General features: G+C 46.7%; 1 protein-coding gene across 3 annotated transcripts; it reads left to right on the top strand.

The window, feature by feature from the left end:
- Window positions 1–214: 214 nt before the first annotated feature.
- Window positions 215–11,585, top strand: SLC5A6 (solute carrier family 5 member 6). 3 transcript variants are annotated; one of them, XM_045884277.3, is made up of 18 exons: window positions 216–287; window positions 464–530; window positions 613–684; window positions 3,829–4,370; window positions 4,695–4,760; window positions 5,107–5,158; window positions 5,543–5,610; window positions 5,904–6,058; window positions 6,688–6,828; window positions 7,029–7,158; window positions 7,705–7,793; window positions 8,214–8,326; window positions 8,657–8,724; window positions 9,135–9,221; window positions 9,370–9,551; window positions 9,745–9,848; window positions 10,073–10,188; window positions 10,610–11,585. In XM_045884277.3, exons 4-18 carry the CDS (start codon window positions 3,978–3,980, stop codon window positions 10,760–10,762), a joined length of 1,917 nt encoding a protein of 638 aa, XP_045740233.1. In that variant the 5' UTR covers window positions 216–287; window positions 464–530; window positions 613–684; window positions 3,829–3,977; the 3' UTR covers window positions 10,763–11,585. The 3 variants fall into 3 exon arrangements, with proteins under 3 accessions (XP_045740232.1, XP_045740233.1, XP_045740227.1); XM_045884271.3 differs by having other exon boundaries at window positions 10,073–10,191; XM_045884276.3 differs by lacking the exon at window positions 613–684 and having other exon boundaries at window positions 215–287; window positions 10,073–10,191.
- Window positions 11,586–26,217: the final 14,632 nt, after the last annotated feature.

The following is a 26,217-nucleotide window of genomic DNA, read 5'->3' as shown; positions in this document are numbered from 1 at the left end:
ACCTCACCCCACCCCCGCCGCTGTCATTCAGCCGGCATATGGCAGGGCTGGCTCGGCCACTCCGCTGCACCCAAAGGTGGAGACCCGGCAAATGGGCTGCACCTGGGCGGGCCAGCGCATGGGGGCCAGTACCCAGAGGCTCCCGAGAGTGGCGCGGGGACGGGGAGGGGCAGGGCGAGCTGGTTCCCCGCGTGGAGGCGCGGGAAGATCTGAGTTGAGACCGCGTGGTGTAGTGGTTAAGCTACCTCACGTGTGGAGGGAAGGCGGGAAGCCAGCAAATAAAGAGGGTAAGGGTGATAGAAGAGTGAAGGGCAAACCCCGGCGGGAGGAGACAAGCCTGGGGAGGCTCCGGGCCCTGGCACCTTCACCTCAGTCCGGAGACCGCGTGGCGGCCGGATCCTTGGTGAGGAGGGAGGGGCGGGGTAGGCGCTTGCCTGCCTTCTCAACTCCTTTTCCTTCCCAGAAAAACGGAGCGATGCTGATCTCAGGACAAACGACTGGACCTTCTTAGCCCTGGCGGAGCCAAGGAGGTAAGGGAAAGGCGAGCGCTACCCCAGGGTGGCCCTCGGGAGCCCCGCGCCCGGAGGGACTGAGTGTTGCCTTTGATTATAGGGCCAGGCAAAAGCTCGTCAAAGCTGACTCGTCTTGAGTGGCCGGCCCCGGGTTCCCTTCCACACACCGCAGGTATGTGGAATCTCCTTGAAAGGATTTACTTTCAGCTGGCTGGCACGTTCTCTGAGGCGTTGATAGTTCTTAGCCTTTTAATGAGGGTACCGAAGCTTTCAGACCTCGAGGAATTCTAAGCACAAGGGCAGATTTTTAAGGAATCTTTTTTGGGACAGTGGGTCCTGCAGTGGCCCCCTTTGCCCTTTGTAGGAGTCAAGGCAATTCAGTGCAGGCTGTCAAAGGGGGTACGGTGGTGTAGAATGATGGTCTTCCGTTTCTGTGTGTGTCATACTTTTAGAAAGGGGTCTCACAACCCACTATTTTGTGCCCTGTGTGTTACAGTTTTAGTGAAACCACTCTGCTGTTTTGGCTCCTCCTCTCTCAGGGAGATGCAAGTCCATGGGGTTTAGAGCAGTGTAGTTTTTAGAAAGCCACTATCCTGTTCTTAGAATCAGAATCATGTCTGAGGAACACGTTGTTACTGGGTCAGGTTTTTCCTGTCTTTCCTGGCTCTGTCTTCAGCCATCCAGGAAGGTTCTCTACACCTCATGCAAACAGAATTCTATCTAGAAGCTTCACCAATTTACCCCAGCAGGAGAGTTTCCAGTTCTGTATGTCTGTGTTCTAGTCTACACTGAGATCGTTTTTCCTTTCCGTAACCAGCGTAGCCTTATCACTAACCCTTTACAGCTACGCATTCTTATTTGCACACAGCAGACACCTTCTCTTATTCTCCAGTATTTTCCATCACCTCTATCATAGTAAAATTTGCCAAAGAGGAGTGGGAACTAAAGATGTTGCAATGTACAAAGGCCCAGGGCATCTTTAGGTTAAACCAGAGTGGCCTGTTGGGAATACTATTCTGGGTACGAACATTTGTGACTCGTAGAACATGTGATCCTAGAGTTGCCGCCTCTGATTTCCTCTCTTTGTTGGCCCCACGAGGTTCAGAGTTCAGGTTTGGTCTCTGTAAGACCATATCTTGCCAGCCGGGCGACATCTGCCCAAGAACACAGTGTGAGTGAACCAGAAGACAGCCAGGCTGATCTTTCTCCTAGTGGGCAAGAACAGAAGACATAGATTATATTAATGTGTATTTACACTAGTTGGAATCTAAACTTTGTTCCGTGAATGACTGACTACAATTAACATTCTGCTCCCGCCCTGGTTCTAGGAATGGTAAGGATGGGCCCCTTGGTAAATCACCTGTCCTACCTGCAGATAGCACTCTTTCTTTCTCCCTTGTTTTGTATCATGCCATGTGACCTTAAGGAAGTTCTTTAACTTTTCTGACTCCGTTTCCTTGAGAGCTAGAGAGTGTTCATTTAAAGTTCATAAACAAGAGGTGGTGTTTTAAAAGTGATAGCAAAGGGTACTTTTTCATTATCATTATTAAAGTTTGTAAAGTTCACGGCACACAGCTGGGTTACAAGAAGTAAGAGCTGAGTTGCTTCACTAAAAAAAAAAGGGGTGGTGTTCAAAAAGTGTTAACTGTCATCATTTAGGCTATCTGAAAACCTACATGCTTTGGTATTTTTTTCTCCATATCGATGAGTATGTCGTGGATATCTTCTAAAGACATTATGGTATAAATGAAGAGTGGATGGATGGGGAATCAGTAGACCTGAGCTCTAATCTAGACTGACAATAATCGACTCTGTGGTTCTGGAAAGATCACTTGAGTCATCTGGGCTTCAGTATCTTTGTTGGTAACTGAGGGGGGTCATGATAGTGATCTCTGAATGTTCCCTTAAGTTTTGAAGTAGCATAATCCTGTCCTTGTTCTGAGGATAATGCTGTATTTCTTTGAGGATTAGTATTTTTGGTGCAGGAGTCAGAAAAGCAACTCCCGTTTCCCTGGGCTCCTACTTTGTAATTCCCTCTAGCACACAGTGCCAAGTGTGACTTACAGTGAAAGCCTAATCTAGCTAGGAATGCTGTTGAATGTGAGCTCCCTGTTCCCCACTCTGGAGCCTCTAGGACTGAGCTGGAGTTTGGGGGCCATAGGGTGATAGGGCCATTTGAATCACATTGATTGGTTCCCTGAAGGGGCCAGAGCAAATAGCTGCTGAGCTTCACTCCGCCCCTAATTCCTGATTTCACCTCAGCTACTTATAGAGCCAGACCCTCAGCTTCTGCTCAGCTCCAGACACACACAGCTTCTCCAGGCAGCACTGCCTCAGAACAGAGATTACTTCTCTAGGTAGGTTCCTGCTCCAGGAGGAGAGGCGCACTTTCCCTGGCTGTTATTCCCTTGCCCCCAGCTCCCTGGCTGGTTTGCTTCTCTGTATCATAACTCTGAACTCCTGGCTCCCGCACATTGCCCTCACACTTTTGAATCCCAGCACTCTCCCCAGATCTGCTATTGACTGTAGTGTTGCTGGGAGAGTTGCTGAGAGATGGGTGGCAGGGCTTTTCTAGTAGTGCTGGGGAGAACGAAGTGGTTGACCTGGGGATATGTGGAATGGAGTTTGGGGCTGCCATGTAGGTAATCGCACTGGGGATCAGTGCTGAAAAGGGGTCCTGTTAGGAAGGTGACATTGAGAATAGGGGAGATGGGGGCTGAGGCTGGGGGAAAGAGAGGAAACCATGCTGTTATTAGTCTCCCTTTCTTCTTCCCTGCTGGGCTGTGGCGCCAGGCTGGGGTCTGCTGGCTTAGCATGCTGTAGTGACTGGGTCTGTGCCTGCAAGTGGGGGCAGGGAAGTCTTTGAGAAGAAATGTGGGCTAGAGTTGATTTTTCTTTTGTGATTGGGGTGGAGACCTAAGAAGGTTAGTTTTTTGTTTTTGTTTTTTAAGATTTAATTTATTTTGGAGAGGAGGGTGAGGGGCAGAGGGAGAGAGAATCTCAAGCAGACTCCACACTGAGTGCAGAACCTGACACAGGGTTTGATCTCACAATCTGCAACCCCCAGGCACCCCAAGAAGGTTTTTATGTTTCACAGCTGTGTATGCCCAAAATGATCTTGGACAAGCAGTTGTCACCTGGCTGTCTCACTCTGCTGCTTCCTTCCTCCCCTACCAAATCCATACTAGGACCTCTAGACTTACAAGGGCTGTACAGAGCTGGCTGGTTCAGGTTTGATGGGTGTGGGATATATAGGCCTGAGGATGGGTGCCCATGAAGGCAGGGTAAGCCTGACTAGGAGCTGATTCCTTTGCAGCTCACTTGGACGATGTCACTTGGTGGAGAAGGACTGTGAGATCGTGGCTAGAAGCCAGGTTGTAGCCACCTGCCTGCCACTGCCCAGCTGAGTGGCAGCCCAGAGCCCAGGAGCAGCACGTGGCCATAGGCCACAGACACGGCGAAGATATGAGTGTGGTGGTGAGCACCTCTGCTCCCCTGCTCCCAGCCTCAGACACAAACACTGTCACATCTACCTTCTCCCTTGTGGACTATGTAGTGTTTGTGCTGCTGCTGGTTCTCTCCCTTGCTATTGGGCTCTACCATGCCTTTCGTGGCTGGGGCCGGCATACTGTTGGCCAACTGCTCATGGCAGACCGAAAAATGAGCTGTCTTCCTGTGGCTCTGTCTCTGCTGGCCACCTTCCAATCAGCCGTGGCCATCTTGGGTGTGCCGTCCGAGATCTACCGATTTGGGACCCAGTATTGGTTCCTGGGCTGCTGCTATTTTCTGGGCCTGCTGATCCCTGCACACGTCTTCATCCCTGTCTTCTACCGCCTGCATCTCACCAGTGCCTATGAGGTGAGTGGGGGGAAGAGGAGCACATAGGACCATCAGGGTCAGGAATAGAAAGAAGGAAGAGGCCATATATGAGGGATCTGGGTCGCTGGACCTCTTCTGCCTAATGAGAATGATGAGACACACTGTGTGTTTCCAAGTTCTTTCTGGGTGAGGTCAGGTGGGAAGAGGAGGGTGCTGTGCTGGGAGGCCCAGAGCAGATATGAGTTGAATGTTCCTTCACATTCCGGGGTTTCTTGAGGGAAGTCGAATTATGGGGTAGAGTGGGGAGGAATACTTTTACTTACTTATATATATGTGTATGTGTACATACGTATTCCTACCTAGTACCTGGAGCTCCGATTCAATAAAGCTGTGCGGGTTTGTGGGACCTTGACCTTCATCTTTCAGATGGTAAGTAGGAATGAGGGTAGAATTTGACCTTGAGATATGGTAGAGGGACCCAAACTCGGGTATGTCGAAGGATTCTGAGCCTTTCCTGCTCTCAAACTGGCAAGATTGAAGGTCCCACTAGGGGCCAGTGTCCCTGAAGCCACCAGAGGCAGCCTGCTTCCTATTCCTTCCAGTTGCAGCACAGTCACCATGGTGGCAGCAGGCCAAGATTTGGAAGAAGGGAGAGGGAAGCGAGCCGAGACAAAGGGAGGCCATCAGGTTATTGGAGCTGAGGTCCATCTTTTCCCTTCCCTCTGCCCACCTTCCTTTCCCCTCCCCCTCACGTTCTCTTCTCCATATGCAACAGGTGATCTACATGGGAGTCGTGCTCTATGCACCATCATTGGCCCTCAATGCAGGTGAGGAGTCACAGCCCTTGGCTCTCAGCCACAGCCGACTGGGAAAACACCTTTGGGAGGGGCCGGTAGAGGAGAGTGTGCAGAAAAGAATCCGACCTTGGCCAGGGAGTTACTTCCCTGCAAGGACTCCTGACTGGTCTCCGCTGGAGGTGGAGGTGCCTTGGCTCACCTCACCCGAAAGCTAATCAAACATTACCGTGTCTCATCTGAACTGGTTAATCAACACCTTTTGGTGGGATTCAAACATTTTTTTTTTTCCATTGTGGTGAATGATTTATTTCATCCTTAATGACCAAATGCCTCATGTCTTACTAGGGTTTTTCTGGTTTCTCTGTTGGGAAACCCTCTTCCAGAGACAGGAATGTGGTTTTTATCTGTTTACAGTGACTGGCTTTGACTTGTGGCTGTCAGTGCTGACCCTAGGCATTGTTTGTACTGTCTATACTGCTCTGGTAAGTGTAGTAAGTCTTAGGAGAGGGAGAGGAGATGGGAGGGAAAAGAAGGGAAGGGATGAGGTAAAAATGTAGGTGAGGTGGGATGGAGCTCTGGAGTGGGACGAGTCAGGATGTAGGAGACGGGCTGGGACTTTGGTGGGGTAGGAGACGGACTGGGACTGATGTCAACAGAGGCTCAGCAGTTATGCCCCTGGTGGCAGTATAGTCGCCTGCTGGTGGTAGGTGTCGTGTCTTCACTTGTGGATGGCTTTAAAGACGTCTGTGGCAGGCATGCTGTCTTTGCCTTGCAGGGCGGGCTGAAGGCAGTCATCTGGACAGACGTGTTCCAGACGCTGGTCATGTTCCTAGGGCAGCTGGTGGTTATCATTGTGGGGTCAGCCAAGGTGGGCGGCTTGAGGCATGTGTGGGAAGTGGCTTCCCAGCATGGCCGCATCTCTGGGATCGTGTAAGTACACCCCTTCCCCTGGCTGGGGTCTGTAGTGCCTGGGGGCCGAGCCCATCCTAGAACCTGAACTCAGGGCTGCAGTAAACAGGACAAGCTGTGGAAGCCTTAGGGGCAGCAGTGAGACAGGTGGGAAGCTGGCACTGCAGAGATGGAGGGTGATCACAGGGATCTGGCTGGTGGGTAAAGGAGGGTCAAGATGTTTTCAGTACCTGGCATGAGGCTGTGGGTTGGAGGGATAGAACCCTTCCTCCATCTTGCTGTGCTGTTTCTTGTGTCCACCCAGTTCTTTTTTTTTTTTTTTTAAAGATTTTATTTATTTATTTGACAGAGAGAGACACAGTGAGAGGGGGAACACAAGCAGGGCGAGTGGGAGAGAGAGAAGCAGGCTTCCCGTGGAGCAGGGAGCCCGATGTGGGGCTCGATCCCAGGACCTGGGATCATGACCTGAGCCGAAGGCAGACGCTTAACGGCTGAGCCACCCAGGCGCCCCTTGTGTCCACCCAGTTCTTGCCTTCAGTAGCTCCTTTGCCCTGCAGCAGCGTCTCTGCTCTGCCCCCTGTTGTAGGAGTGTGAGGAAGGCTGTGTCTGTCTGGGGCTATGCCACAATGACCAGTCAGTGTCTGTTGTAGGCTGGATCCAGATCCTTTTGTACGGCACACTTTCTGGACATTGGCTTTTGGGGGTGTCTTCATGATGCTCTCCTTGTATGGGGTGAACCAGGCTCAGGTGCAGCGCTACCTGAGTTCCCGCACGGAGAAGGCTGCTGTGCTGTGAGTACAGGGACAGGAAGACCGGGGAGGAGCGGGGGGGGGGGCCCCGTTCCACAGGGCAGGTGGGGTTGGGGCAGGATGCCAGAGCATACACACACACCCATTGGGGTCAGGATATGGGTCTGCTTTCTGGAGCTCGGAGACGTGCCTGAGGGTGTCTGTTAACAGCCTCTGTCTCCTTGGCACTGGTCTCTCTGCAGCTCCTGCTATGCAGTCTTCCCTTGCCAGCAGTTGGTCCTCTGCATGAGCTGCCTCATTGGCTTGGTCATGTTTGTCTACTACCAGGAGTATCCCATGAGCACCCAGCAGGCTCAAGCAGCCCCTGACCAGGTGAGAAGTCCTCCCTGGCACCCTTCTTTGCCCATGAGGGCCAGCTTGGCTCCCCAGGAGGAGTGTCTGGTTGGCTGCAGAAAGGACTCTCACCCTGGGTAGGAAATGGATGTAAGTCGTTTTCCACTTGGGATTCTACAGTCTAGCACATGAGGGTCCCAGCCCCTGGCCAGCATCACCTAATCATAGTGCTCACCCTGCTGGGGTGGGACCTGCCTTTATTATTGGCTCACGACTGTACCTGGTCTCCTGTAATCCTTACAACTGTCTCATTTTACAGAAAAGAAAAAAAAAAAACCTCATCGAGGTGGCCGGAATGCTCGTCACACTGCTAGTCAGGGGCAGGGTTGGGAGCTGAACTGCGTCATTCTCTACCTAGAGCCCATTTTCTCTCCACTAACTGGGACACCCTCAGTGCTTAGCCCCCTTCTTAGTCACTCACTCTCCATAGACTGGTAGGGGCACGTGCAGGGGGCTTCCCACACGCTTCACTCTGGGGAAGCGTTCCTCTCTCAAGAGAGCTGTGCACTTCTGCTCTGCCTGCAGTTCGTCCTGTATTTTGTGATGGATCTCCTGAAAGACCTGCCAGGCCTGCCTGGGCTCTTTGTTGCCTGCCTCTTCAGTGGCTCCCTCAGGTACCCTCTTCGACCGTTTCCCTCAGGCTTGGTGCAGCTGAGCCCTACTTGGCCCAAGGTGACAGGTAGAAGAGGGGATCTCTCTGAGTTTCTCAGTGTGCCCATCCATCTATAGATGATGAGGGACAGCTCATCTGTGTAGAATAGCGCATATCCTCTCCCAGGGGATCCCCCTTGCTGGAGAAGGATTCTTCTAGGAATTGATTCTACTTGATCAAAACCTGTATCCCGTTCAGAAAGGACAAGTGCCCTTGCCTTCTGGACCTCTTCCTCAGCTGCCAACCATGAGGAATGAGGATGGCTCCTGGCTGCATATGTCCTCTCCTGCCTTTAGGGCGCTCTTCCCTCAGTAGGGCCCCTGTTGGTTTTGCCCTCAACTCCCGGGCTCAGCACAGCTCATCTTTGTCTTCCTCCTTTCAGCACCATATCTTCTGCTTTTAACTCATTGGCAACTGTTACAATGGAAGATCTGATCCGACCCTGGTTCCCTCAATTCTCTGAAGTCCAGGCCATCATGCTTTCCAGAATCCTCGGTGGGATTATGTTTCCTCATTTTTTTAGTTGTATTCTTTCTAAAACACACTCTAAGCACTGTCATCAGTCTGCTTCACAGCACCAGCTTTAGTCTGGGCTCAGTGCTTGCCAAACGAAGCACACAAACTTGTTGGCATCTCAGGGCATTCCCTGGGAAGGTCTCTGAGTCACATAGATGGGAAGACCAGGTGGGAGGGACCTGGAGCTGGGGCAGGAAGGAATATGCTGTTTCCAGGGACACAGAGGTAATGGTTTGGCTGGGGAAGGAGCTTTGCTCTACTTTTTCTCCTTTCTTATCTCTGCCTTTTTCCTCCCTTCTTTTTCTCCAGCCTTTGGCTATGGGCTACTTTGTCTGGGAATGGCCTATATTTCTTCCCAGATGGGACCCGTGTTACAGGTAAGGACTGTGCAGAGAAGAAAGCAATTTTTAAGGGAGAAAGGAGCGATTGAAACAGGAAGTTGAGGAAGACAGCTGATGTGAAGGGAATGGTATAGGGATGGGTGTCAAAAATTGACCTTTGATGGACCACCGTTAGCTGTGTTCCCTAGAGTTAGTCCCAGGACATTGTCAGCTCAGAGACATCTGAGGGATCAGCCACAGAGGACAACCCAAAGTACATTCCCTTAACATTCCCAGGATTTGCCCTCTGGAATCCTACATTCTGATGTTTCCAGGTAGAAGATACAGGCAGATCCGACAAGTGGGGCGCTGAGGCATTGGCAGGTGGCTGTGCTCTACATTGGTGAGGCTGGGGTTCTCTGAGCCTGAATGTTCTCTCGTTTTTTCCTCATCCCTGTCGCCCACAGGCAGCACTCAGCATCTTTGGCATGGTTGGGGGGCCGCTGCTCGGACTCTTCTGTCTTGGGATGTTCTTTCCTTGTGCCAACCCTCCTGTGAGTGATCCATCTGGCTCCACAGTCGTGTACAGGGGTGGACCTGAGAATTATCTTGGCCGGGCTCTCCCCATGAGTTCTGGGAACTGATGTGAAGATTTATTAGGGCTGGCATCATGACAGGAGAATGTGTTGTGTCTCTGGGCAGGGTGCCATTGTGGGCCTGTTGGCTGGACTCATCATGGCCTTCTGGATCGGCATCGGGAGCATAGTGACCAACATGGCCTCCCGCATGGCACCCTCTCCTCCTAATATATCCAGCTTTTCCCTGCCTAGCAACCTGACCTCTGTCACCATGACCACACTGATGCCCTCAACCACCCTCTCCAAGTGAGTTGGGGCTCGCTCTCTCCTTGGTGAGAATAGCTCATTTTTGAGGGGTTTCCCAGGGGTCTTGCTAAGGGATGGGCCACCAGAGTCCTCAGGGAAATGTTAGGTGTTGGGTCCCAACATCCGGGGGCTATGTCCCTGAGGAATGCCCTGTCAGCGAATTGCTAACTGTCCTTATCTCGGTTCTCCCCAGGCCTACAGGACTGCAGCGTCTCTACTCCTTGTCGTATTTATGGTACAGCGCTCACAACTCAACCACAGTCATTGTGGTGGGCCTGATTGTCAGTCTGCTCACTGGTGAGGGCGTGTGGAATGGGGACCCAGAGAAGTGAGACTGAGGGAGGCCACTCAGGGAATCTGGCTCTGGGGGAAAACTGACCCAGCCCTCTGGGCTCCTTGGGCTTCTTGGCTGAGCTCTGGGAGGTGGGCAGGGGCTGGGAACCCAGAGCCCTGAGAACAGATGGCTTGCTGGGTGTGCACTGGTTACATGGTAGGAGACTCAGAAGTGCCTTTGCCTTCAGGAGGAATGCGGGGCCGGACCCTGAATCCTCGGACCATTTACCCAGTGTTACCAAAGCTCGTTGCCCTGCTGCCCCTGTCCTGTCAGAAGCGATTTCACTGCATAAGCTACAGCCAGGTAGCAGCTATGTTGTCCAGATTATACCCTCCCCTCCCTCTCTTACTGCCGGACCTTCCAGATTCTCTTCCCTCCCTTTCCTTTCTCCTCCCCAGCAGCTCTCATTATTTGTCTGAACCTGGACCATCCCCCAGTAACTGCCCTGGCTTCTACCCTCAGGGGAGTGCTGACTTGGTGGGCAGAAGGGTCTCAGCCCAGAGAGGTGCCTAGTGTGCTGGCCTTTCCTCTCCCTACCGCCCCCCCCCCACCACCACCACTCACCTCATGCTTTGCTCCTCCCTTTCTCCCCCACTGCCCTTTGCTGATCTCCCTTCCAGCAGGGATCAAAGCAGGGTCTTCCACCTTTTCTGCCTGAGTTCCTTCACCCCTTTGTCTCATGTTCATCCCACCCCCTCCACTCTCTTTGCTCTGTGTTCTCCAGGACCTCTCAGTGGACACTCCTACGTTTCCGGAAAAGATGAGTAATGGGATGTTGAAGAACAGCAGAGACAAGGAGGTCATGGCAGTGCCTGAGGAAAGCTCAGCCCACCAAGGGAACAGCCCCACCTTCATCCTCCAGGAGACCTCACTGTGATCTAGGCTCGGGTCCCAGTGCCAGAGGCCATCCTGTAGTACAGTGATGAGTTAGGTGATACACAATGTAGGGACAATCGAGAACTGGATTATCTAGCCCACCAAAGGACCTTGTTTTTAGGTGTTTGGGCGGCAGTAGAAGCTGTCGTGTCATGGGAAGTGTGAGGGTAGGACAGGGTTTTTACAGCCTATTCTCTATAGAGGACCAGGCTTGCAGGGGATAGGATTTTGCTAGAAAAGGGGATCGAAGCAAATCCTCTGGGAAATGGGAAATGGCTTCCGATTAACCACCACCAGGCTCCTTTGAAGTGAATAGAAACAGTAGTGCTAGTTACCACTGCTATGGGGCCTGGTTTGACAAGGTTGGCCATGTTTACCATGAAACACAAAGTTGTCTCAGCGAGCTGTTGCTTCTCTTGTGGTACTATTTTAAGCATAGATTCTGTCGGCCACAAAGGGTCCATGACTACTTTCTCATTATCTGTGACACCCAGGTCCCTCTCATTCTTACCTGTCTACCTCTATTCTTGAGGGGGAGGGTTTGGTGTCCCTGAGAGACTTCAGAGTGACATTCATCTCCCTTGCATAGAGTAGGGAAGCTTTCCACCTCACTGCCCCCACCCTCCACCTGTCATGGGCACTTGGGGGCGGAGCAAATATTGATCCAAGAAACCAGGGCATGACCAGGTCCACTGTGGAGTGTGCCATCCACCTGGCACACCACTCTAGTGTCATTTTGTTGTTCATGTTCATGTTTCCTTTTTGGAGTTTCTTTCCCACAGATCTTTGTTCCAAGGGAATAAAAACTGTTATTGGACCTAGAATCTGGGCTTCTGTACTGTTCACAGCTGTTCTTGTCATCGTCATTGCCCCCACCCCCCCGGTCCCATCCATGGCAGGGGTAAAGTGCTCCCTCCCCTGCACAGCTGTTCCTCTGCTGAGGAGAGGTGGAAGGGGATTGGCACTGGCTTGTGGAGATTTGGAGACTGGCTGGCATGTCTTCAGGGACAGCAGTGGACTCATCTGGGTGGAAATGCACACTCTCTCTCTGCTGCTTTTCATCCCCTGTGGCTCATTCTGTCTCCTGTCCCACCTCCACCTTGTCCTTGGCCAGAAAAATTATTGCTGCTCAGATTTTCACTTTTGGGGCTGGAGGAAGAATGCTGTTATTTGGCTTTAAAAATAGAACATTTGAGCTGGACTCTTGTGAAGAACACTGTGCTCAAACCCATCCACCCCTGGGCCCTGCCCTGCCCTGGACTCATCCAGCTGCTCAGAAGGAGCTCTACACAGACTCTCCAGGCCCCTCAGCAGAGACCTGATCCCAGGCAGATCTGTGGACAGTTTCAGAAAATGCCAAGTGGACTCTGCCTTGAGGTCTGCTCTCTTCTTGACAGTCCTTCAACCTGGGGGCTGAGGGGCCGTTGCTCTTGGCTAACTACCCCACCCCACCAAGCTGCCAGAGTTCTAGACCTAACCAGGCTCCCATTTGTTCGTTCTTCAACATATTTATCCATTGCCTACGTGCAAGGGCCTTAAACTTGGCCACCATTTTGCAGCTAAGGAACTGACTGCCACCACTGGACCCTGTATAGGTACCACCATCATTTCAAAGTGACCTCATTTAGTCTCAGATCCTTGCCTGTTAGCTATATTTGCATAGAAAAGGTGAAAGTCCGCAGGATTCAAAGCTTTCAAGAATTAGGATGTTTAATGGGGAAATGGTAAATACATTTGGTTCTCCATATCCATATAAAACTCTGTAACAGAACAAAGATGCTCTGCTTCATTCACATATGATGAAAGTACCACTTACGGGGTGCCTGGCTGGCTCAGTCGGAAAAGTAGGCGTCTCTTGATCTTGGGGTTGTGAGTTTGAGCCCCACGTTGGGTGTAGAGATTACTTAAAAATAAAATCTTTAGGGCGCCTGGGTGGCTCAGATGGTTAAGCATCTGCCTTCGGCTCAGGTCATGATTTCAGGGTCCTGGGATCGAGTCCCGCGTCGGGTTCCCTGCTCAGTGCAGAGCCTGCTTCTCCCTCTCCCTCTGCCACTCCCTCTGCTTGTGCTCTTCTGTCTATCTCTCTTGTCAAATAAATAAGATCTTTAAAAAAAATAAATAAAATCTTTAAAAGTACTGCTTAATCCCTTTGGCTCAGGTCATGATCCCAGGGTCCTGGGATCAAGCCCCACATTGGCTCCCTGCTCAGTGGGGATCCTGCTTCTCCCTTTGCCTGCCACTCCCCCACTTGTGTGCTCTCGCTCTCTGTTAAAAACAAACCAACAAAAAAAATACTGCTTAATGATGATGAGGGTATAGTTGAATGCACAGACCTGGATTCAAATACCCTCTCATCCATTCAACCTCCTTAAGCTTTAGTTTCCTCATCTATTAAATGTGAATTTCAGAGTTGTTTAAAGATTCAGTTACATTGCATGTAAAGGACTTAAACATTCATTAGATGTCAGTTATTGTATATTTGCTGTAGTTTTCAAAGCACTTTTCATGTACTACCTGATTTTATGCCTTGAGAGGGAGGTATGGCGCGTATCATCTGCATTTTTAGTGTATAAGATAACCAGATTGCTTGGCTGATGAGAAGTTGAGGGGCAGAACTAGAACTCAGGTCTGTGACTCCCAGTAGCCCACCAAAGTTGTATCTCTGTTGTCAGCCAGGGAAGCGTCCGTTTGGATGGGGTGTCCACACAGGTGGCAGGGAATCTTGAGGCAGTAGCCCAGAAAACTATAACGCTCTAAATGGGGCGTTACTATACCATCATTCCAAAACCTTTCTAGGTCAGTGGCTTTCAAACCTTTGACAGACCCACAGTTAAGAATATGCTCATGGGTGCCTGGGTGGCTGAGTTGGTTAAGCGACTGCCTTTGGCTCAGGTCATGATCCTGGAGTCCTGGGATCGAGTCCTGCATCGGGCTCCCTGCTCAGCAGGGAGTCTGCTTCTCCTTCTGACCCTCCCCCCTCTCATGTGTTCTCTCTCTCTCTCCCAAAAAATAAATTAATTAAATCTTTAAAAAAGAATATGCTTGTGTTATGATCCCATACACTCATACATTGCATTATGTTACTAAAACACTTCATGAAAAAAATGCCTCTGGGTATATTTCATATTTTCTGAACTCTTCCCTTCTCTTCCTGCATAATTCAGTCCTAAAGCCATTAGGTGGAACAGTGCAAGGTAGCATTGGTGCTGGGGGCTGTCTGGTGTGCATGTCAGAGTCTGAGCAGGGGGAGGAGGGCAACCACATAGAAGGTGGCCTGACGGGAGTTGTCAGAGCCAGTGTGTATGTGTCTGTATGTGTCCCACCTGGAGAATCAAAGTTTGCAGAATGAAGAGGGCATTTGCACATGGGAGCAGCCCAGCCTGGGCTGTTAGAACGTGGGAGTGAGTGCATCTGTATGGGAGGAAGACCTGCAGTCAGATGGGAGCCCAAGTAGGGTGAGGCAGTCTGGGTGTGATGTCAGCCTAAGCAGGGTGATGGACACCTGCACAGGGGCCAGCCCAGTGCAAGGAGAGTTGGATTACAGCCAAACAGAACAGTGAATAAAATCTCTGGAAAATCACAAATCAGCTCTCCTGTGGATTTGCAGTCCAATTTCACATTGCTCAACAAGTCCAAATTTGGGACTTTGAAAGAATAATAAAACCAACTGGCAAAATAAGAGAAAAGAGAAGACATAAATAATTCCAGAAATAACAAGGGTACGTAATTACAGATATGTAGATATTAACATGGTAATCAGATTATGAACTACTTTAGGCCAACAAATTTGAAATTTTAGATAAAACTGGACAAATTACTAGAAAAATATCACTAAAACAGACTCCAGAAACAATAGGATAGCTGAATAGTCCTATTCCCATTAAAGAAATAGAAACAGGGATGCCTGAGTGGCTCAGTTGGTTAAGCGTCTGCCTTTGGCTCAGGTCATGATCCCAGGGTCCTGGGATCGAGTCCCGCATCGGGCTCCCTGCTCGGCGGGAAGCCTGCTTCTCCCTCTGCCTCTGCCTCTCTCTCTGTCTCTCATGAATAAATAAATAAAATCTTAAAAAAAAAAGAAATAGAAACAATAATAAATAAAACCATCTAATCATGAGGAAAACCCCAGGCCCACATGACTTCACTATTGAGTTCTAATCTTTGAAGGAATAAATAATTCTAAATTTATGTAAATGCTTCCAGAGTATAGATGAAGAGGGAACCTTCCTGAATGTGTTTTCTGTTTTCCAGCAACACTTAAAGCATGAAATTTTAAATCTTTTATCAGCATCAATCCAATACCAAAACCAGGCAGAGACAGCATAAGAAGAAAGGAAAACTATTGGTCAATATTACAAACATAGCTGCAAAATTACAAAATATTAGTGAACTGAATTCAGCAATGTATATAAAAAAGATAATATATCATCGAGTTTATCTCAGAAATGAGAGGTTGTTTTAACAATAGAAACTCAAATAATATGATCCTTAACATTAACAGATTAGAGCAAAAATCTTACTATCTTAACAGATGCAGAAACAGTTTCATGAAGTTTAACATTCATTTAGGAGAAAAGCTAGCACTAGAAGGACTTCCTTAACCTGATTAAGGGTATCTATGAAAACAATCTACAACAAAACTTTTAAAACTATAACCAAAATTAAAGGTAAAATAATTTAATTCTTTTAACTCTAATCAAGAGGGTTTTTTTTTTTAAGATTTTATTTACTTATTTGAGAGAGAGAGAGCACAAGAGGGGGGAGCGGGAGAGGGAGAAGCAGACTCCCTGCTGAGCAGGGAGCCCGATGCGGGACTCAGTCCCGGGACTCCAGGATCATGACCTGAGCCGAAGGCAGTCTCTTAACCAACTGAGCCACCAAGGCGCCCTCAAAGTTGTTTTTATTATTTTTTTATTATTATTATTTTTAAAGATTTTATTTATTTGAGAGAGAGAATGAGATAGAGAGAGCATGAGAGGGAGAGGGTCAGAGGGAGAAGCAGGCTCCCCGCTGAGCTGGGAACCCGATGCAGGACTCGATCTCGGGACTCCAGGATCATGACCTGAGCCAAAGGCAGTCGCCCAACCAACTGAGCCACCCAGGTGCTCCTCAAAGTTGTTTTTAAAAAGGGAAACAGTAGGGGAAAAATTGATGATGAGGTTTGGAAGTTATCTCTTAGAGATCAGGAACAAGATAAAGATGCTTGCTATTATAATTTCATTTCACCTTTGTACTTGATATTCTAGTGAGCACACAAAAGCTCAAAACAAAGGAAAAGTGATGAATTTGACATGTCAAAAACTTTTCAGTGAAAGTGAAAAAGACAACATAGAAAAAGGGAAAATAAAGTTGCAACACATATATCTGACTTAAAGAACATATGACAGGGCGCCTGGGTGGCTCAGTTAAGTGTCTGCCTTCGGCTCAGGTCATGATCCCAGGCTCCCCCTGCTTGTGTTCCCTCTCTCGCTGTGTCTCTCCCTGTCAAATAAACAAATAAAATCTTTTTTTTAAATGACCATAAAGAACTAAGAACATAAAAAAGACATCTCAAAAATGGGGGAAAGATTTGAATTGGCATTTTACAAATGAGGAAATCCAAATGATCTATAAATATGACAAAAAGAATTCAGTCTTATTAGTAACCAGGGATATGACAATTAAAACCAAAATAACATGCAATTACATACTTAACCAAACTGGCAAAAAATGACTCCAAATCGACTTGATTTGTGCTAAGGTGACTGCAACTAGTGCGAATGTTCACAGAGTGAAAAGGGCAAATTACATCTTAGTATTAGCATGAAAGAAAATAGTTTTAACTTCAGTGACTCCCTGATAAGGTCCCAGAGAGCCCTAGGGGTTGGTGGACCACACTTTAGGAACTGTTACCTTAAGCAAGGAGATGTACAAGAACTTTCTTAGGAACATAATACTGCCAAACTGGAGACAACCCCAAAGTCCATAAAAACTAGTGTTACATTCTTACAGGAATGCTATCTAGCAGTGACAAAAAATTAACCACAACCACACACATCAAGTGTTGATCAAAAGAAAGCAAAGTCATGGAGGAAAACACTGTGATTCCATTTGCTAAAGTTCAAAACAGAAAAAACTATACAAGGTGGTGAGACCATTTTTTCAAAAAAGCAAGGGGGGCGCCTGGGTGGCTCAGTCATTAAGCGTCTGCCTTCGGCTCAGGTCATGATTCCTGGGATCGAGCCCTGCATAGGGCTCCCTGCTCTGTGGGAAGCCTGCTTCTCCCTCTCCCACTCCCCCCCTGCTTGTGTTCCCTCTCTCGCTGTGTCTCTCTGTCAAATAAATAAATAAAATCTTAAAAAATTTTAAAAAATTTAAAAAAATTTTAAAAGCAAAGGAATGATTAACCTAAAGCCAGGAGAGAGATGACCTCAAGCGAAGTGTGGATAATGTGATCAGGGAGGGGCTTTGCAGGCACCTGCAATATTCTAGTTCTTCACTGAATGGGAATATCATAAAGGTTCACTGTAAACATTACAACTATGTCTTATAGGCTCTATGTACATTTTTCTTTTTTCTTTTTATTTTTGTTAAAGATTTTATTTATTTATTTGACAGAGAGAGACAGCGAGAGAGAGAACACAAGCAGGGGGAGTGGGAGAGGGAGAAGCAGGCTTCCCGCCGAGCAGGGAGCCCGATGCGGGGCTCGATCCCAGAACCCTGGGATCATGACCTGAGCCGGAGGCAGACACTTAATGACTGAGCCACCCAGGCGCCCCTCTATGTACATTTTTCAGTAAAAAATTTAATCTGCTAATATCATTCACTCACATAGCTGTCTCTCCTAACATATTATTATTATTTTTTTAAAGATTTTATTTATTTATTTGAGACAGAGAGAATGAGAGGGAGGAGGGTCAGAGGGAGAAGCAGACTCCCTGCCAAGCAGGGAGCCCGATGCGGGACTCGATCCCGGGACTCCAGGATCATGACCCGAGCCGAAGGCAGTCGCTTAACCAACTGAGCCACCCAGGCGCCCTCTCCTAACATATTATTAAGAAGAGAGGCAAGATGCAGAATAGTACATGTCACTGTAGTAAAAATGATGTGGAAAAGACCACATTAATACTTGTTTGTACCTGCACAAAGTGTCTCTGGAAGGGTACAAAAGAAACTTACAATGATGAAGAGGGGAGTCTCCCTGCCTGTGAAAGGGGATGGGGTGACCAGAAGACAGAGGTGGGGGGTCACCTTGTCTCCCATCTCTCTACACTTTCTTATACATTTTGATGTTGAACAATTCATGTATTACCAATACTAAAATATTTTTAAAGCCCTATACATCTGGAAGTTTAAAAAATACTTCTAAATAAACCTGTATCAAAGATAAAATTGGAAATTCTAAACCATTAAAACTGGAAATTATAAACCATTTCAGAATTATATTGCAACTAGAGCATTACAGAGCAATTAGACAAGCAAGCTTTTAAATGTTGAACAATCTGATGGGTAAAAAAAAATATTTCATTTAATTTACTTTTCTTGAATATAATTGAGTTTGAGCACCTTTACTTTTTCTCTTCCTCCTCCTCCTCTCCTTGTTCCCCCTCTTCTCCACCTCCTTTTTTTCCTCCTCTACCTCCTTCTTTTTTGGTTTGGATTTTTTTGTGAGTTTCCTGATCATATCCTCTGTTGATTTAAATAATTGTTGTCAGAATTCTGTGTATATTCTGGATATTAATTCCATGCAATAATTTACCCCCACACTTTCCCCCCTTTTTTTTACTTTCCCTTTTCTTATAACTTCTGTTAGAGCATTTCTTTTAACAGAAGTTTTAAATTTTGAGAACAAATCTCTCAGTTTTTTATGGCTCTTCTGGGTTTTGTGTCTTGTTTAGGCAGGCATTCTCCACCCCAATATTATTTAAACTATAGTTTAAAAACCTTTAAGATATTTTAACCTTTTCCTTCTAAATGTTTAATTATTTGTACCAGCTGTGTTTGATGTGATGGGGAGGAGGTTCAATCTAATGTTATTTTTTCTTCAGTGGATAGCCAATTATCTCACATGATTTGTTGAAAAAGCCACCCTTCCTTCATAGATTTAAATGTTGCCACTATCGAAATTAACTAACTAAATAAATAAGCATTGCCTCTAACCATAAACATTTGCACAGATATATGGATGTTTCGCACTTTATTGCATTGATCTATTTTTATCCCTTCATTGTAGGTTGCTAAATCTGTTTGTGTTATGTTTACATAGCTTTATATATCTTTAAATTCATATTTTCATATATTGTAGGGCAAATTCCCACTCAATATTCTTTTTCAGATTTTGGGGGCTGTTATTGAACATTTTCGCTTCCAGAAAAGAATCAGAATTTTATTAAAAATTTTTTTTCTCATTGTTGTTTTAATTTGCATTTCCTTGACTATATATGTTGTAGAGCATCTTTCCATATGCTTATTTAATGTATCTTCTTTGATGAGATGTCTAGTAAGGTCTTTGGCCTATTTTTTTAGTTGGATTGTTGTCTTGTTGAGTTTTAAGAGTTCTTTGTATATTTTGGATGATACTCCTTTATCAGATGTGTCTTTCAAATATTCTTTCAGAGCATTTCCATTTTTAGGATTTTATGCCACAGATTCGCTTGCACACAGGTACACAGACGTATATGCAAGGAAAATACAAATTACAAAATAGATGATAAAACTACAGATTAGAAGGAAACAAAATATTTGTCTCAGACTGGGCTCTTGGTTGCAAGCAGCAGAAGTGACTTTGGCTGATGAGCAGAAAGTCGTTTGTTATAAAGAACGTGGCTGTGAAGGGCGCCTGGGTGGCTCAGTTGGTTAAGCGACTGCCTTCGGCTCAGGTCATGATCCTGGAGTCCCTGGATCGAGTCCCGCATCGGGCTCCCTGCTCGGCAGGGAGCCTGCTTCTCCCTCTGACCCTCCCCTCTCTCATGTGCTCTCTCTCTCTCATTCTCTCTGTCTCAAATAAATAAATAAAATCTTTAAAAAAAAAAAAGAACGTGGCTGTGAGGACTAGAGAATAGGCTTGATGATAATCCTCAAGAATTAAAGCCACAAACCACATATATAAATAGCCTGATGTGTGAAAGGCCCAGAAGAATTCTGCTGCCACCAAAAACTAGATGCTAAATTTGCACTGCCACCAAGAACCTGACTGCAGTTGGAACTGTCACTCACACCAGCACCACTAATACCTCTTCTGCATCAGGAACTCAGGCTTTGAAATCCATGCTGTCCCCAAAGCCATAAGGCCATGCTGCACCCTTGCCAGCCATAATAGGTATCCTACCCAAAGCCCATTTCCTCCTGGGGTCCATTTCTGATTTGGAGATTGGCATGGGTACAGCTGGTTGGTGGAATTTCAAAGGAAACTGGAGAGTGAATATTTCCACGAACATGAAAAATGTTCCAAAGAAGTTGGCCAACCAGAAAACATGACAAATGTCCATTGAAGTGTCTGTTAATTGGAGATAGCTAATACGTTATGGCACATCCATGCATTAGAAGACAATGCAGCTCTTGAACAGAGTAAGGTAGTTTAAAAAATAATGATGTGGGAGAATCTCCAAGATACAATTAATATGTACCATATTCTGTCATTTGTATCTTAAAAAGAGCTATACATATTATATATTTGTCCAGGTATACAAAAGTCTGGAAGGATACACAAGACCCTGATAACAATGGCTGCTTCTGGAGAAGGGAAAAAGGAGACCAGGCTGGATGGGGGACGTACTGGTCTGAATTCTGTATATGCCATATGCATATATAATCTATTCAAAATTTTAAAAAGTAAAAATGTTTGCCACATATACAAATTGTGGCCAGTAAACATTTCATAAATTTTATTCACTTCAGAATGTTTGGAAATAAAGCCAATGAACAGTGGGTATTATCTACATTGGGATTAAAAGTGAGAGCACAGATACCACTGAGGCTAATGATATCTCAGGGTCAACAACCTCAACTTCGTCTGGGCTAAAGGTTGCCCATCTCAAACCCCAAATTGTGGAACAGCATCCACCTGTCCCATAAAACTGGCGTGCCTGGCCAGCACTCCCCAAGCACCCAGTTCAGATCTCTGAAGCTGTCAGTGACTTTGAGGACACAGAGAACTGTTAATAATTATTCCATCCTAAGGAGCAAGAAATGGTCTCCTGCCCACCCCAAAAAGTCTGTGGGAGGGTTTCTGTGATTCTTTTGTGAGAAGTTGAGAAAGAGCCAAGCGACATTACGAGGCCAGGAGATGTTATAACAAAATAGTTTTGTTTATCTGGGTAGAAGATTGGGTCTATTAACCACAGCCATTTAACACCCACTGAGTGAGATTCAAAATACTTTCAGCTGAATTATTTAAGATGCTCCCAGCAGCATAAACAGAGTACCCCAACTAAAAGAAGCTCAAACAGTGAGGACATTCATTATTTCACATAACAAGAAGTCTGGTGAAAAGAATTCCAGAGCTGCCTCAGTCAGAAGTTCAACAATGGCAGAGTTCTGGCTCAATCTCTCTGACTTATTTAAGACTTTTCCTTCATGGCGACAAAATGACTGTTGCTGTTCCCAGCACATACCTTCACGTGAGATTAGTGAAGGCACGAAGCATGAAGGACTTCCACATTGCTTGCTCTTGTGCTTTCTCTCACTTGCTCGAGTACTGGTTCTTCTGTTTGTAATCAGGGAGGAAAATCTTTCCCAGAGCCCCCAGAAGATTTCTCCACCATATGCAGTTGGTCAGAAGTGTGTGACATGCCCACCTCCTAACCAATCTTTAGCAAGGGGTAACAGGATTATCACGCTTGTCTTAACCAATCACAGTTCACCCCCGGGGGAGGATGGAGGATGGGGTGAAAAGGGTTGCCCCTTACTTGTTTGTCTGAAATTCAGTTTTAACTGGCTGTCCTATATTTTTATTTGAGATTCTGGCAATGCTGCTGGGTGACACCCTCATCTTTCCTGAGTCTGTTGCCAGACCATACTTAACAAAATCAGTGTTCCATTAGCAAGAATAAGACAGTGGTGCCTAAAAGTAGCAATCAACCGTCTGCCTCTTTGCTTTACAAGATTTCCTTCAACTTCTGTTCAAGAAAATCCTGGCTCCCTTTGGCTCTCTGCCCCTCCCTATTTGACAACAGCTGTGTCCCTGAGACATGATGGTGAAGGCCCAACTAAATGGCTTTGGCTACTTTGGGTGCCTGGTCACCAAGGCTGCTTTTAACTCTAGCAAAGTGAATATTGTCTCCATCAATAACACCTTCATTGACCTCGATACATGGTCTATATGGTCCAGTATAATTCCACCCATGGCAAGTTCAAGGACACAGTCCAGGCTGAGAATGGGAAGCTTGTCATTAATGGAAAGCCCATCTCCATCTTCCTGGAGGGAGATCTCACTAACATCAAACAAAATGAGGTCTGTGCTGAACTTACTGTGAAATCCACTGGTATCCTCACTATCCTGAAGAAGGCTGGGGCTCGCTTGAAGGGTAGAGCCAAAAGGGTCATCATCTTTGCCTCTTCTGCTTGTGATGGGCATGAACCATGAAAAAGAAGTATGACAACTTTCTCAAGATTGTCAGCAATGCCTTTTGCACCACCAACTGCTTGGTCCCCTGGCCAAGGTTGTCCATAACAACTTTGGCATCATGGAGGGACTCATGACCACAGTACATTCCATCACTGCCACCCAGAAAACTGTAGAAGGCCCTTCTGAGAAGGTAAGTGGTGATGGCTGAGGAGCTGTCCACAACATTGTCCTTGTTTCCACCAGTATTGCCAAGGCTGAGGGCAAGGTCATCCCTGAGCTGAAATGGGAAGCTCACTGGCATGGCTTTCCCCAACCTTGTGGGTGTTGGTCATGGACTTGACCTGCCATTTGGAGAAAGCTGCCAAATATGACAACATCAAAAAGGTGGTGAAGTGGGCAGCAGAGGGCCCCCTCAAGGGCATCCTGGGCTGTGCTGAGGACCAGGTTGTCTCCTGCAGCTTTAACAGTGACATGTACTCTTCCACCTTCGATGCTAGGGCTGACATTGCCCTCCGTGACCACTTTGTCAAGCTCGTTTCCTGTGATGAAAATGAATTTGTCTATAGCATCAGGGTGATGGACCTTGTGGTCCACATGGCCTCCCAGGAATAAGAGCCCCAGGAACACCAGCCCCAGGGAGAGCAGGAGAGGCTCAGGTGCTGGGGAGTCCTTGCCCCAGATAGACCTCCTGATATACTGAAAATCTCTTACCTTCCACACAGTTTCCATCCCAGACCCCTGAAGAAGGAGAGGCATTTAGGGAGCCCTACCTTGTTGTGGACCATCAATAAAGTACACTGTGGGGCACCTGGGTGGCTCAGTTGGTTAAGCGACTGCCTTCGGCTCAGGTCATGATCCTGGAGTCCCGGGATCGAGTCCCGCATCGGGCTCCCTGCTCGGCAGGGAGTCTGCTTCTCCCTCTGACCCTCCCCCCCTCTCATGTGCTCTCTGTCTCTCTCATTCTCTCTGTCTCAAATAAATAAATAAAATCTTTAAAAAAAAAAAAAAATAAAAAAATAAAGTACACTGTACACCCTCATACACAAAAGAAAAAGTCCTGGTTTACACGGCCCAGGGTTTTCACATAGCACAAAGGTGCCCAGTTGTGTGTGTGTGTGTGCGTGTGTGTGAGCTGGCAAAAATGAACAGTGACAGAATTGTTTTTTGTTTTTTGTTTTTTAAGATTTTATTCATTTATTTGCTAGAGAGAGAGAGCATAGGCGATAGAGTGAGCGAGAGTAAAAGCAGGGGAAGCTGCAGGGAGAGGGAGAAGCAGGCTCCCTGCTGAGCAAGCAGTAGGATGTGGGACTTGATCCCAGGGTCCTGGGATCATGACCTGAGCTGAAGGCAGCCGCTTAACCAACTGAGCCACCCAGGCGTCCCCAGTGACAGAATTGTTAAAAGTAAGATGTGTGTAGAGCATGTTACAACCTGTAATTTACATTTGTATGAGCCAAAGTTTTAAATGCCACTACCTAGTGTTCTTTAGCTTTGCTGCACGGCCTCTAAAGGAGGGGTAAACAACCGCCCAGCTGCTCCCTGAGACCTTGGATTTTTCCTGATGTGGAAGATTTGAGTATTACTGCCTTTTCAAAGATCACTTGGGATTGAAGAGCATGGTGCCATAGAAATGATGAGAGAGAACAGGAATGTTTCCTATGGGAGTCAAAGCTGTTTCAACACTATTTTTATGCATTTATGTAAGGGGATGATTATGATGTAAGTAATGAGAAGGCATTTCTGGGTCCCGATTACAAGTGGGACTGCTGGGGTGTTACTCATAGACATACACAAACCTACAACTCCTTTGCTGAGTCACCAGCTTACCACTGTTAGGGGGCTGCCCCTGTTCACACAGCTCCAAGTAAAACCGTTGGTTTGTCATACTCCCATGAGCTCTGGCCCATAGCCTAGGCAGCTGTTGGAAATTCTCGCTATTAGACTAGATGACTCTTTTAAATGAGTCCCCTCTGGGAGATAAAAATCAGATGGCTTGAGTGGATATACTTACTGGGGTCATGTCTGATAAACACTTATGTTTTCCAAGGTTGACCAGCGATAAACTTTATATATATTCATGAGAAAATAGTATCCGTTTCCTAAAGTTTATTTATTTATTTATTTTAAAGATTTTATTTATTTATTTGAGAGAGAGAGAATGAGAGAGAGTACATGAGAGGGGGGAGGGTCAGAGGGAGAAGCAGATTCCCTGCCGAGCAGGGAGCCTGATGCGGGACTCGATCCAGGGACTCCAGGATCATGACCTGAGCCGAAGGCAGTCGCTTAACCAACTGAGCCACCCAGGCGCCCCTAAAGTATATTTATGTTGTAGACTTGATTAAAGAAGAGCTGTATCAGCTAACATGAAAGAGTGAATAGGTATTTATCTGTTCCCTCCCAAATCCTCACTATAATAACAGTAAAAAATAAATAAATACAAAGACCATAAACCCATAGGGTTAAAGAGAAGAGAGAAGATGACAGGAGTTAAGAAATGTCAACACAAGGCGCCTGGGGGGCTCGCTCAGTTAAGCGTCTGCCTTCTGCTCAGGTCAGGATCCAAGGGCTGAGCCTGCTTCTCCCTCTCCCTCTGCCTGCCACTCCCCCTGCTTGTGGGCGCTCTCTCTCCCTCCGTCAAATAAATAAATAAAATCTTTAAAAAAGCAAGAAAGAAATGTCCACACAATTCTGGAAAATGAAAGCAGATGGAGGATAATAGAACTGATTGAGTGCAATGGAGAAGCTTAAGCCTGAGGGAGGGGTGCTGCAGGTAGAGGTGGGGAGTGGAGGGCACACCAATAAAGAGCAAGTTGATTGGCCCAGCAGAACACCGCAGAGGGTCAGGAAGCGGAAGCGCCGTGAATCTCTGGCAACCGCTGATTGGTTCTTTGCCCCTGCACTTTCGCCTGTCCAGGATGTTACATAAATGGAATGCAGCATATGTAAGTCTTTCGAATCTGGCTTCTTTCATTTAGCGTAATGTGTTTGAGAGTCGTTCGTGCCGATGTAGCATCAGTTCTGTTTTTCCTTTTAATGGCTAACTAGCAATCTATTTTATAGGTGTGCCACAATTTTTTGGATTGTTTCCAGGTTTGGGTGATGACAGATAATGCTACTGTAAACATTTGTGTGGTGTTTTTTGTTTTTCAGTTATTCTCTAAACACAGGCTTTTGTTTCACTTGGGCAAATAACATGCGGTGAGATTCCTGGGTCATGTGGTAGGCGTATGTTTAAGTTTGTAAGAAACTTCCGAACTCTTTTCCAGAGTGGTTGCACCATTTTGCACTCTCATCAGCAATATATGAGACTTTTGGTCCCTCTGCATTCTTGGCAGCACTTCATATATGGTCATTTGTGTTTTATTTATTTGTTTATTTTTAATTTTAGCCATTCTAGCAGATGTGTGGTGGTATCTTACTGTACGCGCGTGTGTGTGTGTTTTAAGTATACAGTTCAGTGGTTTTTAGTATAGTCATGAAGTTTTACAACCACCACCAGTATCTCATTCCACAACATTTCCATCAGCCTCTGCTTGCACTGAATTGCCCCCGAAATTCATGTTGAAGTCCCCTACTCCCCAATTTGAAGGTATTTGGAGATGGGTCTTTGGGAGGTAATTCGAGATAGATGACGTGATGAGATTTGGGGCTCTCATGATGGGATTAGTGCACTTAGAAGAGGAGGAGAGATCTCTCTGCACGCACACACCAAGAAAATGTCACGTAAACACACAACAAGGCTGTCTACAAGCCAAGAGAGAAGCCTCAGAATAAAACCTACTTTGCCAGCACCTTGACCTTAGACTCCCCAGCCTCCAGAAGTGTGAAAAATAAATTTCTGTTATTATTTTATTTTTTTAAAAGATTTTATTTATTTATTTGTCACAGAGAGGGGGAGAGAGAGAGAACATGCG

Source organism: Mirounga angustirostris, unplaced genomic scaffold, assembly GCF_029215605.1.
Source record: "Mirounga angustirostris isolate CCGP_5_RB_7025 unplaced genomic scaffold, mMirAng1.0.hap1 SCAF_10, whole genome shotgun sequence".
In the NCBI taxonomy this organism is placed as follows: Eukaryota; Metazoa; Chordata; class Mammalia; order Carnivora; family Phocidae; genus Mirounga; species Mirounga angustirostris.
The sequence above is the reverse complement of the archived record's forward strand: the minus strand, read 5'-3'. Positions and strand labels throughout refer to the sequence as shown.

Coding starts and splice junctions, on each gene's coding strand:
- SLC5A6 (XM_045884276.3), top strand. CDS start 3,978: ATGAGTGTGGTGGTGAGCACCTCTGCTCCCCTGCTCCCAGCCTCAGAC. Junction 4,761..5,106: donor TGACCTTCATCTTTCAGATG/GTAAGTAGGAAT, acceptor CATATGCAACAG/GTGATCTACATGGGAGTCGT. Junction 10,192..10,609: donor GCATAAGCTACAGCCAGGTA/GCAGCTATGTTG, acceptor TGTGTTCTCCAG/GACCTCTCAGTGGACACTCC.